At 38.4% G+C, this 16663-nt stretch overlaps 1 protein-coding gene across 1 annotated transcript in view; it reads left to right on the top strand.

Moving 5' to 3' along the window:
* Window positions 1-16663, top strand: part of PHLPP1 (PH domain and leucine rich repeat protein phosphatase 1) — a 265241-nt gene that overhangs the window by 212845 nt on the left and 35733 nt on the right. Inside the window, exon 11 of the mRNA XM_023195183.2 lies at window positions 14239-14439. Within this exon, the coding sequence (XP_023050951.1) occupies window positions 14239-14439 (201 nt within the window). The remainder of the gene's footprint in view (window positions 1-14238; window positions 14440-16663) is intronic.

The following is a 16663-nucleotide window of genomic DNA, read 5'->3' as shown; positions in this document are numbered from 1 at the left end:
AGCCAGAGAGAAAGGTCGGGTTACCCACAAAGGGAAGCCCATCAGACTAACAGCAGATCTCTTGGCAGTAACTCTCCAAGCCAGAAGAGAGTGGGGGCCAATATTCAACATTCTTAAAGAAAAGAATTTTCAACCCAGAATTTCATATCCAGCCAAACTAAGTTTCATAAGTGAAGGAGAAATAAAATCCTTTACAGACAAGCAAATGCTTAGAGATTTTGTTACCACCAGGCCTGCCCTACAAGAGATCCTGAAGGAAGCACTAAACATGGAAAGGAACAACAGGTACCAACCATTGCTAAAACATGTCAAACTGTAAAGTCCACTGATACTAGGAAGAAACTGCACCAACTAGCAAGCAATAAAACCAGCTAATATCATAATGACAAGATCAAGTTCACACATAACAATATTAACCTTAAATGTAAATGGCCTAAATGGTCTAATTAAAAGACACAGACTGGCAAATTGGATAAAGAGTCAAGATCCATCAGTTTGCTGTATTCAGGAGACCCATCTCACATGCAGAGACACACATAGGCTCAAAATAAAGGGATGGAGGAAGATCTACCAAGCAAATGGAACACACAAAAAAAGCAGGGGTTGAAATCCTAGTCTGTGATAAAACAGACTTTAAACCATCAAACATCAAAAGAGACAAAGAAGGCCATTACATAATGGTAAAGGGATCAATTCATCAGGAAGAGCTAACTATCCTAAATATATATGCACCCAATACAGGAGCACCCAGATTCATAAAGCAAGTCCTTAGAGACTTACAAAGAGACTTAGACTCCCATACAATAATAATGGGAGACTTTAACACCCCACTGTCAACATTAGACAGATCAATGAGACAGAAAGTTAACAAGGATATCCAGGAATTGAACTCAACTCTGCACCAAGTGGACCTAGTAGACATCTACAGAACTCTCCACCCCAAATCAACAGAATATACATTCTTCTCAGCACCACATCGCACTTATTCCAAAATTGACCACATAGTTGGAAGTAAAGCACTCCTCAGCAAATGTAAAAGAACAGAAATTATAACGAACTGTCTCTCAGACCACAGTGCAATCAAACTAGAACTCAGGACTAAGAAACTCAATCAAAACCGCTCACCTATATGGAAACTGAACAGCCTGCTCCTGAATGACTACTGGGTACATAACAAAATGAAGGCAGAAATAAAGATGTTCTTTGAAACCAATGAGAACAAAGATACAACATACCAGAATCTCTGGGACACATTTAAAGCAGTGTGTAGAGGGAAATTTATAGCACTAAATGCCCACAAGAGAAAGCAGGAAAGATCTAAAATTGACCCCCTAACATCACAATTAAAAGAACTAGAGAAGCAAAGAGCAAACACATTCAAAAGCTAGCAGAAGGCAAGAAATAACTAAGATCAGAGCAGAACTGAAGGAGATAGAGACACAAAAAACCCTCCAAAAAATCAGTGAATCCAGGAGTTGGTTTTTTGAAAAGATCAACAAAATTGATAGACCACTAGCAACACTAATAAAGAAGACAGGAGAGAAGAATCAAACAGATGCAATAAAAAATGATAAAGGGGATATCACCACCAACCCCACAGAAATACAAACTACCATCAGAATACTATAAACACCTCTACGCAAATAAACCAGAAAACCTAGAAGAAATGGATAATTTCCTGGACACTTACACTCTCCCAAGACTAAACCAGGAAAAAGTTGAATCCCTGAATAGACCAATAGCAGGCTCTGAAATTGAGGCAGTAATTAAAAGCCTACCAATCAAAACAAGTCCAGGACCAGATGGATTCACAGCCAAATTCTACCAGAGGTACAAGGAGGAGTTGGTACCATTCCTTCTGAGACTATTCCAATCAATAGAAAAAGAGGGAATCCTCCCTAACTCATTTTACAAGGCCAACATCATCCTGATACCAAAGCCTGACAGAGATACAAAAAAAGAGAATTTTAGATCAATAGGAACATCAGTGCAAAAATCCTCAATAAAATACTGGCAAACCGAATCCAGCAGCACATCAAAAAGCTTATCCACCATGATCAAGTGGGCTTCATCCCTGTGATGCGAGGCTGGTTCAACATATGCAAATCAATAAATGTAATTCAGCGTATAAACAGAACCAAAGACAAAAACCACATGATTATCTCAATAGATGCCGAAAAGGCCTTTGACAAAATTCAACAACCCTTCATGCTAAAAACTCTCAATAAATTAGGTATTGATGGAATGTATCTCAAAATAATAAGAGCTATTTATGACAAACCCACAGGCAATATCATATGGAATGGACAAAACCTGGAAGCATTCCCTTTGAAAACTGGCACAAGACAGGGATGCCCTCTCTCACCACTACTATTCAACATTGTGTTGGAAGTTCTGGTTAGGGCAATCAGGCAAGAGAAAGAAATAAAGGGTATTTAGTGAGGAAAAGAAGAAGTCAAATTGTCCCTGTTTGCAGATGACATGATTGTATATTTAGAAAACCCCATTGTCTCAGCCCAAAATCTCCTTAAGCTGATAAGCAACTTCAGCAAAGTCTCAGGATACAAAATCAATGTGCAAAAATCACAAGCATTCTTATACACCAGTAACAGACAAAAAAATAGCCAAATCATGAATGAACTCACATTCACAATAGCTTCAAAGAGAATAAAATACCTAGGAATCCAACTTACAAGGGATGTCAAGGACCTCTTCAAGGAGAACTACAAACCACTGCTCAGTGAAATAAAAGAGGACACAAACAAATGGAAGAACATACCATACTCATGGATAGGAAGAATCAATATTGTGAAAGTTGCCATACTGCCCAAGGTAATTTATAGATTCAATGCCATCCCCATTAAGCTACCGATGACTTTCTTCACAGAACTGGAAAAAACTGCTTTAAAGTTCATATGGAACCAAAAAAAGACCCCATATTGCCAAGACAATCCTAAGCTAAAAGAACAAAGCTGGAGGCATCACGCTACCTGACTTCAATCTATACTACAAGACTACAGTAACCAGAACAGCATGGTACTGGCACCAAAACAGAGATATAGACCAATGGAACAGAGCAGTGCCCTCAGAATTAATACCACACATCTACAGCCATCTGATCTTTGACAAACCTGACAAAAACAAGAAATGTGGAAAGGATTCCTTATTTAATAAATGGTGCTGGGAAAATTGGCTAGCCATAAGTAGAAAGCTGAAACCGGATCCTTTCCTTACTCCTTATACGAAAATTAATTCAAGATGGATTAGAGACTTAAATGTTAGACCTAAAACCATAAAAACTCTAGAAGGAAACCTAGGGAATACCATTCAGGACATAGGCATGGGCAAGGACTTCATGTCTAAAACACCAAAAGCAACAGCAACAACAGCGAAAATTGACAAATGGGATCTAATTAAACTAAAGAGCTTCTGCACAGCAAAAGAAACTACCATCAGAGTGAACAGGCAACCTACAGAATGGTAGAAAATTTTTGCAATCTGCTCATCTGACAAAGGGCTAATATCCAGAACCTATAAAGAACTCAATCAAATTTACAAGAAAAACAAACAAACAACCCCATCAAAAAGTGGGCAAAGGATATGAACAGACACTTTTCAAAAGAAGACATTCATACAGCCAACAGACACATGAAAAAAATGCTCATCATCACTCGCCATCAGAGAAATGCAAATCAAAACCACAATGAGATACTCAGCATGCTCAGGAGGCTGAGGCAGGAGAATTGCTTGAACCTGGGAGGCAGAGGTTGCAGTAAGCCGAGATCACGCCACTGCACTCCACCCTGGGCGACGGAAAGAGACTCCATCTCAAAAAAACAAAAAAACACAAATACATGGAATCTAAACAGCTTGGTCCTCTGATTGACTTGGGAATAAACACAAAATTGAGGCAGAAATAAAAAAAGAATTACTTAAAACAAATGAAAATAGAGTCACAATATACCAAAACTTCTGGGATACAGCAAAGGGAATGTTGATACCACTAACTGCCTACATCAAGAAAACAGAAAAATCTCAAGTTAACAACTAATTGTTGGACCTAAAGGAACAGAAAAAACAGAACACACTAAACCCAGAGCTAGCAGAAGAAAAATAACCAAGATCAGAGGAGAATGAGACCAAAAAATAAAGGTCAGTGAAACAAAAAGTTGGTTCTTTGAAAGGATAAACAAGATTGATAGACTACTCGCTAGATTAAGAAAAAAAAGGGCTGGGCGCAGCGGCTCATACCTGTAATCCCAGCACTTTGGGAGGCTGAGGCGGGCGGATCACAAGGTCAGGAGTTCAAGACTAGCCTGGCCAATATGGTGAAACCCTGTCTCTACTAAAAATAGAAAATCAGCCGGGCATGGTGGCACATGCCTGTAATCCCAGCTACTAGGGAGACTGAGGCAGGAGAACTGCTTGAACCTGGAGGGCAGAGGTTGCAGTGCCACTGCACTGCAGCCTGAGCAACAGAGTGAAACTTCATAAAAAAAAAAGAAAAAGAAAAAAAAAGAGAATATCCAAATAAGCACAAATTAAAAATGACAGAGATGAGATTACAGCTGATAGCACAAAAATAGAAAAGATCCTCAGAGATTACTGCAAATATCTGTATGCACACACAGTAGAAAATCTAGAGGAAATGGATAAATCCCTGGAAACACACAGCTTCCCAAGGTTGAACCAGGAAGAAATTGAAATCCTGAACAGGCTAATAATGAATTACAAAATTGAGTCAATAATAAAAATCTACCAACAAAAAAAAAGCCCTGGAGCAGGTGAATTCACATCCAAATTCTACCAGACATAACAAAGAAGAGCTGGTACCAATCTTACTGAAACTATTCCAAAAAATTGAGGAGGCAGGATTCCTCCCTAATTCATTCTGTGAAACCAGTATCATCCTGGTACCAAAATCTGGCAAGGACACAACGAAAAAGGAAAATAACAAACCAGTATCTCTGGACATAGACACAAAAATCTTTATCAAATAACTAGCCAACTGAATTCAGCAGCATATCAAAAAGATAATTCATCATGCTCAAGAGAGCTTTATTCCTGGGATGCAAGGATGGTTCAATATACACAAATCCATATATGTGATTCGCCACATAAACAGAATTAAAAACAAAAACTGTATCATCTCAATAGATGTGGAAAAAAGTCTTTGATTAAAATCCAGTATCGCAACATGATAAAAACTCTCAACAAACTAGGCAATAACAGAATATACCTCTAAATAATAAGAGCCATCTATGACAAACCCATAGCCAACATCATACTGAAGGGCAAAAGTTGAAAGTGTTCCCCCTAACACGGAAGAAGACAAGTATGCCTACTCTCACCACTCCTATTCAACATAGTACTAAAAGTCGTAGCCAGAGCAGTTAGGCAAGAGAAAGAATAAAGGTCATCCAAATAGGAAAAGAGGAAATCTGGTTATCTGTTTGTTAATGATATGATTCTATGCTTAGAAAACCCTAAAAGTCCCTCCAAAAGACTCTCAGACTTGATAAACAACTTCAGTAAAATTTCAGGATTCAGAATCAGCATCTGAAATCAGTAGCATTCCTATATACCAGTAACGTTCAAGCTGCGAACCAAATCAAGAATACAATCCCATTTACAATAGCAAAATAAATAAAATACCGAGGAATACATTTATCTGAGGAGGTGAAAGATCTCTAGAAGGAGAACTATAAGACACTGATGAAAGAAATCAGAGATGACACAAACAAGTAGAAAAACATCCCATGCTCGTGGATTGGAAGAATCAGTATCATTTAAATGGCTATACTGCCCAAACAATCTACAGATTCAGTGTAATTCCTATCAAATTACCTGTGTCATTTTTCATGAAATTAGAAAAAAAGTTATAAAATTCATGTGGAAACACAAAAGAACCAAATAGCCAAAACAATCCTAAGCCAAAAGAACAAAGTCTTAGGCATCACGTTACCTGACTTCAAGGTAATATACTGCAAACATTGTAGGTAATGAAAACAGCATCAAACTGTTACAAAAACAGACACATAGATCAAAGGAACAAAATAGAGAACCTGGGAATAAAGCCATACACCTACAACTAACAGATCTTTTGACAAAGTCAACAAAAATAAACAATGAGGAAAGGACACCCTATTCAATAAATAGTGCTGAGAAAACTGGCTAGCCATATGCAGAAGAATGAAACTGGACCCCTACCTCCCACCTTATACAAAAATTAAGATGGATTAAAACTTAAATATAATACCTCAAAGGATGCAAATCATAGAAGAAAAACTCCTCTGGACATTGGCCTGGGCAAAGAATTTATGACTAAGACCTCGAAGGCAAATGCAACAAAAACAAATATTGGCAAATGGGACTTAATTAAACTAAAGAGCTTCTGCACAGCAAAAGAAACAACAGAGTGAACAGACAATCTACAGAATGGGGGAAAATATTTGCAAACTATGTGCAACTGACAAAGGACAAATATCTATAAGAAACTCAAGAAACAACCCCATTAAAAAGTGAGCAAAGGACATGAATAGACACTTCTGGCTGCCAGCAAATGTGAAAAAATGCTCAGCATCACTAATCATCAGAGAAATGCAAGTTACAGCCACAATGAGATACCATCTCACACCAGTCAGAATGACTATTAAGTCAAAATATAACACATGTCATCAAGGATATGGAGAAAAGAGAACACTCATACATTGTTGGTAGTAATGTAAATTAGTTCAACCCCTATGGAAAACAGTATGAAGATTTCTCAAAGAACTAAAAATAGAAATACCATTCCACCCAGCAATCCCACTACTGAATATTTACCCAAAGGAAAAGAAATCATTTGTCAAAAAGACACCTTCCCTGCACTCATATGTTTATTGCAACACTATTCACAATAGCAAAGTCATGGAATCAACCTATGTACCCCTTGGTGGTGAGTTGGATAAAGAAAATATGGCACATATATACCATGGAATACTACACAGCCATAAGAAAGAACAAAATTATGTCCTTTGCAGCAACATGGATGCAGCTGGAGACTGTTATCCTCAGTGAATTAATACAGAAACAGAAAAATACTACACATTCTTTCTTAGTACATGGGAGCTAAACAGTTTATACACATGGCCATAAAGCCAGAAACAGGAGACACTGAGGACTCTGAAAGGGGTATGGGATATAAGGTTTGAAAAACTATCTATTGGGTACTATTTGGTGGTACCCAAATATTTGGGTGATGCCTAAATGCCAGCATTACACAATTTACCCATTTAACAAACCTGCACATGTACCTTCTCAATCTAAAATAAAATATACATGTACTTGAACTTAACTCACCCCCAAAATGAAAACAACCCAGATGTTCCTCAGCTGATGTGTGGACAAACAACATGTAGCCATTCGTGAATTATGAATTATATCTCAATAAAGCTGTTAATAAAAAAATAAGGACAATAGTACCTCAGGTATGGAGGGCTACTTCCTTAACATTATATACACACACACTTAGTCCTAAAGCCAATTTCTTAATGGGGAAACCCCAGTGGTATTTCTACTGAGATCAGTAACAGGAGAAGAATGCCCATGATTTTCACTCTTATTCAATGTTATATTAGATATATTAGCCAGGTAATTAGACAAGAAAAGATCAATTAGAGGCATGAGCATTGGTAAAGAAGAGATAAACTATCTCTATTGCAGTTAACATGATAGTATACTTGGAAAACCCTAGAGAGTCACCGATAAATGAATTCAGACAACAAAACATTTCATTAAAGTAGCAGGATATAAAGTTAATATGCAGAAATCAAAAGCCTTTGTATACACAAACACAACCATTGGAAGACATATTGTATTGGTAGTGAAAATCCCATTTAAAATAGCATCAAAGAAGATTAAATACTTAGGAATAAACAAGAAATGTGCAAAAACTGTATGAATAAAACGTTAAAACACTTCTGAAATTTGCAAATTTGAACAAATGGAACAATATTCCTTGTTCTTGGATAGGATGACTTAATATTATTAGGATATCAGTTTTTTGTAGATTACTTTGCAAATTTAACACAATCGTCATGTAAATACCAAAATGCTTTTATAATCACGTTAGACAAATTGATGCTACTATTCATATGGTTAAAAGAATCATCTAAGAATAGCCAGGAAAACAATGAAAAAGTGAAACTGTTAATACAAGGGAGAGACAAACCTTACCAGACAGCTAAACATGTATGTTTTAGTTCTTTCTGCTGAGAAGAAGGCCTAGAAGTAGTGACACCCCAGTACCAGGAAGTATATCTAACATCAAGACCTTGGTTACTCCATGGCTCCTGCCTGTAATCCCAGCACTTTTGGAGGCCGAGGTGGGCAGATCACCTGAGGTCAGGAGTTTGAAACCAGCCTGGCCAACATGGCAAAACCCCATCTCCACTAAAAATACAAAAATTAGCCAGGCTGGTGGTGCATGCCTGTAATCTCAGCTACTTGGGAGGATGAGACAGGAGAATCACTTGAACCCAGGTTGCAATGAGCCGAGATCAGGCCATTGTACTCTAGCTTGGGCAACAGAGCGAGACTTCATCTCACAAAAAAAAAAAAAATAAAATAAAATAAAATAAAAAGACTGCTTTTTAAGTATCATTCTTCAACAAAAGGAATAAGGTGTCCTTGGAAACAAGATTGAGTGTAGGGTTAGAGCAGGCTGAACACAAGATGAGCCCAAAAGTAAAGAAATGCTCACAAAATGATGGGAGCATGTCAAAGGATGCATGAGGCAACTTAAAGGAGCTCCCAGTGGCCACGTAATGTGAGCAAAAAGTACGCAATGATAGTAATGAATTCTATCCAGCAGAATAAAATAAATAAATATATGACCATACTGAAGTAAAACAAGTAATTGGGTGAATAAATTGGGAAAGCTCTTGTAGGATAATTCCATTTAACAAACTGTAAGTAGAGGGAATCATGAAAATAGAAAAATCATTTGGCAAACACACAGAAATGATTGTCGCAAGCACAAATGCTAAATTAATGGGCAAAAGTATGAGAAACAGAAGAGTTTCATAGTCTCAAATGATCTCTCCACACGTTTAATTACAAAAGAAAAAAGTATAACTTTGCAGTGGAGATGCTTGGCAGACACCACCTTAACCAAGTAATCAAAGTTAATGTCTCCAGTAATAAGACATTGGCGTCACATACATCCTGATGTGACGCCCTGAGAAGGGCACAACCTTTGTGATATTTTTGCCAAAAATGCATGACCTTACTCTAATGATGAAACGTGAAACCTAATTGAGAGACATTTTACAAAATATTTGTCGAGTACACTTCAAAAACATCAAGGTCATTTAAGATAATAAGACTGATTGGAGGAGACTGAGGAGGCCTGATAATGAAATACAACGTGAAGTGTCAGCCTTGTGTAGATAGATGAAACTGTCAAAAGTACTTTGTTGTAAAAACAAGCAATAATAAGAAACTTAGAATGTTTACACTTCTGGAATGCTTTGGAGACAGAAATCAGAGGGTTGCTTGAAAGTAAGAGTTTTGCTGGGGTTAGACAGTTGTGACCATATGGATTTTTAATAGTGTATAAGTCCCGTTACAGATTTCCAGAAAAATCATTTAACGATACCTGGTGTGTCTACAAATAGGTAAATCTGTTATGGTACCAAATCCTGTGCCCTGTTTCAAAGAGAGAATTTGACTGTAAAATTTAAGGGTGTGTTGGAAATTACTAAAAAGCAAACAAAACAAAAAAATATAGATGAGTCAAATGGACAGAATGTGCCAAGGAGAGCAGAGCAATTGCTCAAGAAGCAGGAAATGGATTTGTCTCACTGCTGTTGCGGGTGACTTTCCAAACACTTTAGGGCAGGAGCCATATCTGTGTGTCTTTTCTCTGCAGCTTTTGAACTTTATGCTGAGAGAAGTTCTTGAGTACTGTGCTATTTACTAACTTGTTATAAGAATTGAGTTTGAAATGCTGTGCACACATGGTCTTCACATTACATGCAGGTGCCCAACTTGACCCTCCAGCTCTTTTAGAAAAAAAGGACCTATGACCATCCTGGCTAACACGGTGAAACCCCGTCTCTACTAAAAATACAAAAAATTAGCCGGGCATGGTGGGCGGGGGCCTGTAGTCCCAGCTACTCTGAAGGCTGAGGCAGGAGAATGGTGTGAACCCAGAAGGCGGAGCTTGCAGTGAGCCAAGATCTCGTCGCTGTACTCCTGCCTAGGCGAGCGAGACTCCATCTCAAAAAAAAAAAAGTCTCCACAAAAATGTTTTTATACTTATTTTTTCAACATTTGAATTTTGGAGACATGATAGAAAACTGTGGACTTGAGATTGATGAAATCCGAGTTTTATTTCTGTATCTGCCACTAGTTACACTATTGAGCCATTGCCAAATAATGTGACTTTCTCCACTTTGATTTCTGTCTTTCATGAAATATGAGAGGGTATATTTCTGGGATGATGGAAAAATCAAATGAGATAGAAAATAGTGACCGGGTACAGTGGCTCACACCTGTAATCCCAGCACTTTGGGAGGCCAAGGCAGGTGGATCACTTGAAGTCAGGAGTTCGAGACCAGCCTGGCCAACATGGTGAAACCCTCTCTCTACTAAAAATACAAAAATTAGCTGGGCATGGTGATGCATGCCTGTAATCCCAGCTACTCAGGAGGCTAAGGTGAGAGAATTGCTTGAACCCAGTAGGCAGAGGTTGCTGTGAGCCAAATGCCACTGCACTCCAGCCTGGGCAACAGAGCAAAACTCTGTCAAAAAAGAAAAAAAAAAAAGAAGAAGAAGAAAATGAAGGAAAGATCTATGATATCTACAGAGTACCTTACAAATGAAAAGAAAATGGTGATATGTTACTGCTTTTTCTCTAATTAGAAGAGGATTGCATAGTAAAAATGTTATATGGATGAAGCATGAAACAGCTGTTGGCACATTAAACCATCTTTTTATAGTATAGTTATTACAAAATTCTGTAAGGAAGAAGCTTGAGGATAGTTATCATATCATAGTGAGTTGAGACCTGACTCAGCCCTTTAACAATTTAGCTTTTTTGCAAGGTTGAAAGCAGAGAGTGAGGTTCAGGAGCCTATTTATTTACTAAAATTGTTATCCATCCTGGAGAAACTTTGCTAAAGTATTCGTTCATTCTGGTGGAAGGATGAAATGTAGACTATTAAAGCAATTTAAGTTGTCTCCTGCTGAAACGTTGTGAGGTTTTAGGAAGAATGGCTTAAGTGAATGGGTATTGAATTTAATTTTCCTGATACTATGATAATAAAAAATATTTTTAGTCCAGTTGTTTGTCCTTTGGCTATTAACCAACAAGGTGATTAAGTCAGACTTTATGCAGTTCAGATGATGTCCTTTGGAACCACTTCATGTGGTTTCAGCTAACTAGTTTCATTTCTTGGAGGTGGATGATGCTGGCAGTTTCCCCCTTAATTTTGCATAAAAGGTATATAGTTCCTTAATTACAGACAAATTTCAAAAAGATGAGAGGATAAATCTTTGAGGAAATCACTTTCTTCTCTTTATTCAGATGCCATGAGGGGTTTTTTAAGTTGCTTGGCAGCTTTCTAGATGAGTATTCACTTGTCTGTTTTTAAAACATTCCCTCTTTTTCTGGCCTGAAAAATATGCAAACATGAATTCACTTTGTTTTATCTGTCTCGTGTGTGTGTATATATGTGTGTGTGTAACTACATATTTCCTAGAGAATTCTATTTTTGTCTTTTTTCTTTCTTTTTCTTTTTTTTTTTGTTTGAGCCAGAGTTTTGCTCTTGTTGCTCAGGCTAGAGTGCAATACACAGTCTTGGCTCATTGCAACCTCTGCCTCCTGGGTTCAAGTGATTCTCCTGCCTCACCCTCCTGAGTAGCTGGGATTACAGGTACCTGCCACCAGACCCAGCTAATATTTGTATTTTTAGTAGAGAATGGGGGGTTTCACCATATTGGCCAGGCTGGTCTCGAACTCCTGACCTCAGGTGATCCACCCACCTCAGCTGCCCAAAGTGCTGGGATTACAGGTGTGAGCCACTGCGCCCAGCTGAGAATTCTATTTTAATGAAATTATTTTATATAGTTTCCCAGCCAACACTTGTCCATGATATTTTAGGGCAATAAAATTTGTTTCTTACATTGTAATTTATTCTAATGCTACACTAAAGAAATTCTTAACAGGAAATTAGGTGATCTAAATGGGATCTAAAGAAACAGACTTATAAAAATACTCTAAACAGCAATGGTAAACAACTATGGTGCTGAAACTTGTTTCCTTCCTAGTTCAAAACCATTTCAGAAACTGCAAGAGTGACCTTTATTTCCTTCTCTGTAGCACACACGACTATAATTTCCCATGACTATTTATGGTCTGGACAGCCCTTCTCTAACTTCCTTTTTTTTTTTTTTTTTTTTTAATGTCAACGGAATACGTGTTTCTTTAATGGAAAATGTTCTATTTTGGGGAAGCTGCTTTTCCTCAGATAAGTAATGGAGTTGGTGTTTGTGTGTTGAAGGGGTTGTATGAGATTGAAGAGTTTTAAATTAGTAGACTGAGAGCTTGGAGTGACAGTCCTGGTGAGGACTCCTAATAGCCTTTTTTTTCATATCCAAGATTAAAAATAACTGTGCCTGGTATTTTGTATTATTTTTAAGGATGATTTTCTTCTTCTTTTTTTTTTTAACAGATGGCAGAATAGTCCTGAATTGAATGGTGAAAGTTTCAAACCAAAGTGATTGAAGTGAGGGAATAGTGTGGCTCATCAACAGGGTTGATCTGGGGGCCAGGGAGAGGCATGGGAGATTTGACCCTTCTAACTCTTGTAGGCAAGTCCTATGTACTGAGCACTGTCTCTTTCCCACCTGCTGCAGCTGCACAGTTGGACATTCGTCATGAATCAGGAGGGTCATCTCTGACTCCTGAGTGTGACACAGTCCATCCCTTTGGAGTGATTTGGAACCTGATCACAGCAAGGATTTGTTGCCATTCCCCAGCTTTGCATTGTGCGTTTAACTACATTGCACAATCACCATGAAAGATTTTTTATTTATTGTTTTTGACAATTTTAGTTATCTTAGTTATAAAACCATTCTTTATGTTTTATCCACTTTTCACTCTAGCATCTGGAAACTGTGGCAGCACGTATATTGTTTGTTTTATTGTAAAATTTAAGTACAATATAAATACAGAAAAGTGGCCAGATCATGAATGTAGCACTTGATGCATCATCTCAAAGTGAACACACTTGTGTAACCAGCACCTGGACTAAGAAACAGAACATTACAATATTCCAAAGGTTACACGCCCTCTCCTGGATACTGCCTCCTTTCCCTCCCTTCCTAAGAACATTACAATATTTGAAACGTTACACGCCCTCTCCTGGATACTGCCTCCTTTCCCTCCCCACCTAAGAGTTACTGCCATCCTGACTTCTGTTACTACAGAGTAATTTTGCCTAACTTTGAACTTTATGTAGTTATGGGATCGTATAGTGGGTCTCCTCTTTTATCTGGCTTCTTTTGGTCATTATGTATTTGTGAGATTCATCCTGTTGATACATACTGTTTTAGTTCTTTATTCTCATTGCTACATCGTATTATGTTGTTTTAAGACAGAGCAAATTATCTCCTGCACTTGTGAAAGTCAGTAAAATGTGCATTGGACCTTATACTGAAGAGGACTCAAGTCACTATGTGATTTAGTTGTATTGTGATCTAATACCTGTTTTATTACTATAAGAACCATTTATTATTTATTTATTCACCTAATTTTTATAGAGGCAGGATCTTACTTTGTTGCCCAGGCTGGTCTCAAACTCCTGGCATCCTCCTGCTTTAGCAAGAACTTTTGATTACAAAATAGGAAATTGTTTTTCTCTTCCTTAAGTCAGAATATTAACTTTACCATATCACTTTCTCTTCCACTGCCCGCCAACTATAGAAATAATTGCCTTCCTCTTAACTTTGTGCTTTCATAAAACTTGGTTGTATCTCTGTATTTAATACATATAGATAGCTATTGTGTTCATCATAGTTAATGGATCACAGATACAAATATTTGCTAATTGAACTCGTTGAAGCCAGGGCTTGTCTTTTCAATTCATGTTTCTAATCCCAGCTTCTAATATGCCTGGTATCAAAGCTTCTAGGTTTCTTGAGGGGTTTTGTGACTTTTCAATGGCGTTTCGTTACATTTTGTCATTGTAGCCTGAGATTCCTGAACGCATCTGCGAACAAACTGGAAAGCCTTCCTCCAGCCACGCTTTCTGAAGAGACAAACAGTATCTTACAAGAGTTGTATTTGACAAATAACAGCCTCACAGATAAATGTGTGCCCTTGTTAACGGGACACCCCCATTTGAAGATCCTTCACATGGCCTATAACCGACTTCAGAGTTTTCCAGCAAGGTAAAGGAGAATCGTAAAGCTGTGTTCTGAGTTGCATTTCTCAAAGTGTATTCATAGAAAGATGAAAGCTGAAATATTTATTTCCCAGGTGATATCAAGTTTGTTTCCTTGTTCCTGCTCCATTCACAGTTTTCTTTATATAAGCTGTGATGACATTTCCCTGAAGAGAAGTAGATTGGTTTTCCTCATATGTGTCCAAAGACTTAATCACAAGAATGTTCTTAAGATTTTGAAATAAAATGTGTTGTTTAGCAGGTATGTTTTTTCTTTTACTTCTTTTTAACCAGTCAGAATAATTTTTTAAAAAACCATTATCCTAGAGCCAGGTGTGGCGGTGCGTGCCTGTAGTCCCAGCTACTCAGGAGGCTGAGGTGGGAGGGTCACTTGAGCTCAAGAATTCGAGACTAGCCTGGGCAACATAGTGACACCCTATCTGTTAAAAAATAAAGTAAATAATAAAGTTTCCAAAACATTAACCTAATAGAGTATGTGGGAATTAGAATGTAAACCAGGAACCTGAAAATCCTTCATTATCTACCAACTTTTATATTCATACTTATGTACAGAGCAGTGGTAGACTCTACTACCATAGAAACTGTAACATTGCAAATTATGGCTCAAAAGAGTCCATTTTTAATTTGTTTTTACTTCAATTTCTAATTTTTGGGGAGCGGTGACATTATATCTCGCCTCAAGTGAATCTACGCGCTGAGCCTGCCATGAGGATTTACCCTGTTTCCATTTCATTGGCTTTTATCCATCTAACAAGTTAGGGCTTGGAACACACACCCACACATCTAAGAAGCAAACACTAACCCTTCTGGTATTTTGCTTGGTAACTGTAACTCAGCACTGGGGCCAGACCAAAACACTATCATAGCCTCCCTCTGCTGCCTTCAGGGCTACCACTCTATTCAAGCCCTTGCTAAGAAGGAAGGCCCATGTATATGTTAACTTAAAGTATTGCTCCGTTTTTGGTGTAATGAAATACTTACTTTCTTCCTCGTTTGACATTAATGATTAAAATATTTTATGCTGACTTCCATCTACTTTTACTTCACTATGGAATGGGGAAATGATATTTTTGGAAAAAACCATGATAATCACATAACAGCAACCTATCTGAAAGGCCTCATTGTCTTCTTTCAGATGATGAATGTCTAAACCCTGCAGAGGAAAGGGTCATCAGCTCTAATTCTGAGGATATACCCCCAGTGACCCATGCCAGGTGTAATCACCCACCCTAAGTGCAGAGAAACTTTTAACACACCTTGTAAAAAATCCATCTAGGAATGAATTCTGTCTCCCTGTGGTTGTGATGTGGCTCAGTAGCTCCCCTGCAAACCAGAGCACCTTAAGAGCTGGGTCTGTGACCTTGCTGTCTCCCTCAGCCTCACATTTCACACAAGGCCCACACTTAAATGGTTGCTGAGTTAAAGAACGTGACCACCGTCTAGTCATTTTGTCTTCACATCTTTTGCCACCTTCTTTTTATGTTGCGAGTTGGAAAATTCTTTAACTTTTTCTTCTGGGGGCCTGTTTTCTGTGCTTTTAATTCTTTTTCGTGCACCATTACCCATTAGTTTCAAGGCACAGGACTGGCATCTGCTTCTGGTGAGTCTTCCGGAAGCTTACAATCATGGCAGAAGGTGAAGGGGAGCCATTGTGTCACATAGGGAGAGAGGGGGCAAAGGAGATGCCAGGGTCTTATGTGAATGCACAGCATGTGAATTCACTTATTACCATGGGAAGGGCATCAAACCATTCATGTGGTGTCTGCTCCCATGACCTGAACACCCCCTTCTGGGCCCCACCTCTAACATTGGGAATCACATTTCTTTTTTCTTTTTTCTTTTTTTTTTTTTTTTTTTTTGAGACAGAGTCTCGCTCTGTCCCCCAGGCTGGAGTGCAGTGGCGTGATCTCGGCTCATTGCAAGCTCCGCCTCCCGGGTTCACGCCATTCTCCTGCCTCAGCCTTCTGAGTAGCTGGGACTACAGGCGCCCGCCACCTCGCCTGGCTAGTTTTTTGTATTTTTTAGTAGAGACGGGGTTTCACCGTGTTAGCCAGGATAGTCTCGATCTCCTGACCTCGTGATCCGCCCGCCTCGGCCTCCCAAAGTGCTGGGATTACAGGAGTGAGCCACCGCGCCCGGCCTGGGAATCGCATTTCAACATGAGATTTGGAGGGGACAAATAATCCAAACTATATCACTATATTTCTTTC

This window comes from Piliocolobus tephrosceles, chromosome 18, assembly GCF_002776525.5.
Source record: "Piliocolobus tephrosceles isolate RC106 chromosome 18, ASM277652v3, whole genome shotgun sequence".
NCBI lineage: Eukaryota > Metazoa > Chordata > Mammalia > Primates > Cercopithecidae > Piliocolobus > Piliocolobus tephrosceles.
This window is presented reverse-complemented; position numbering and strand designations above follow the sequence as displayed.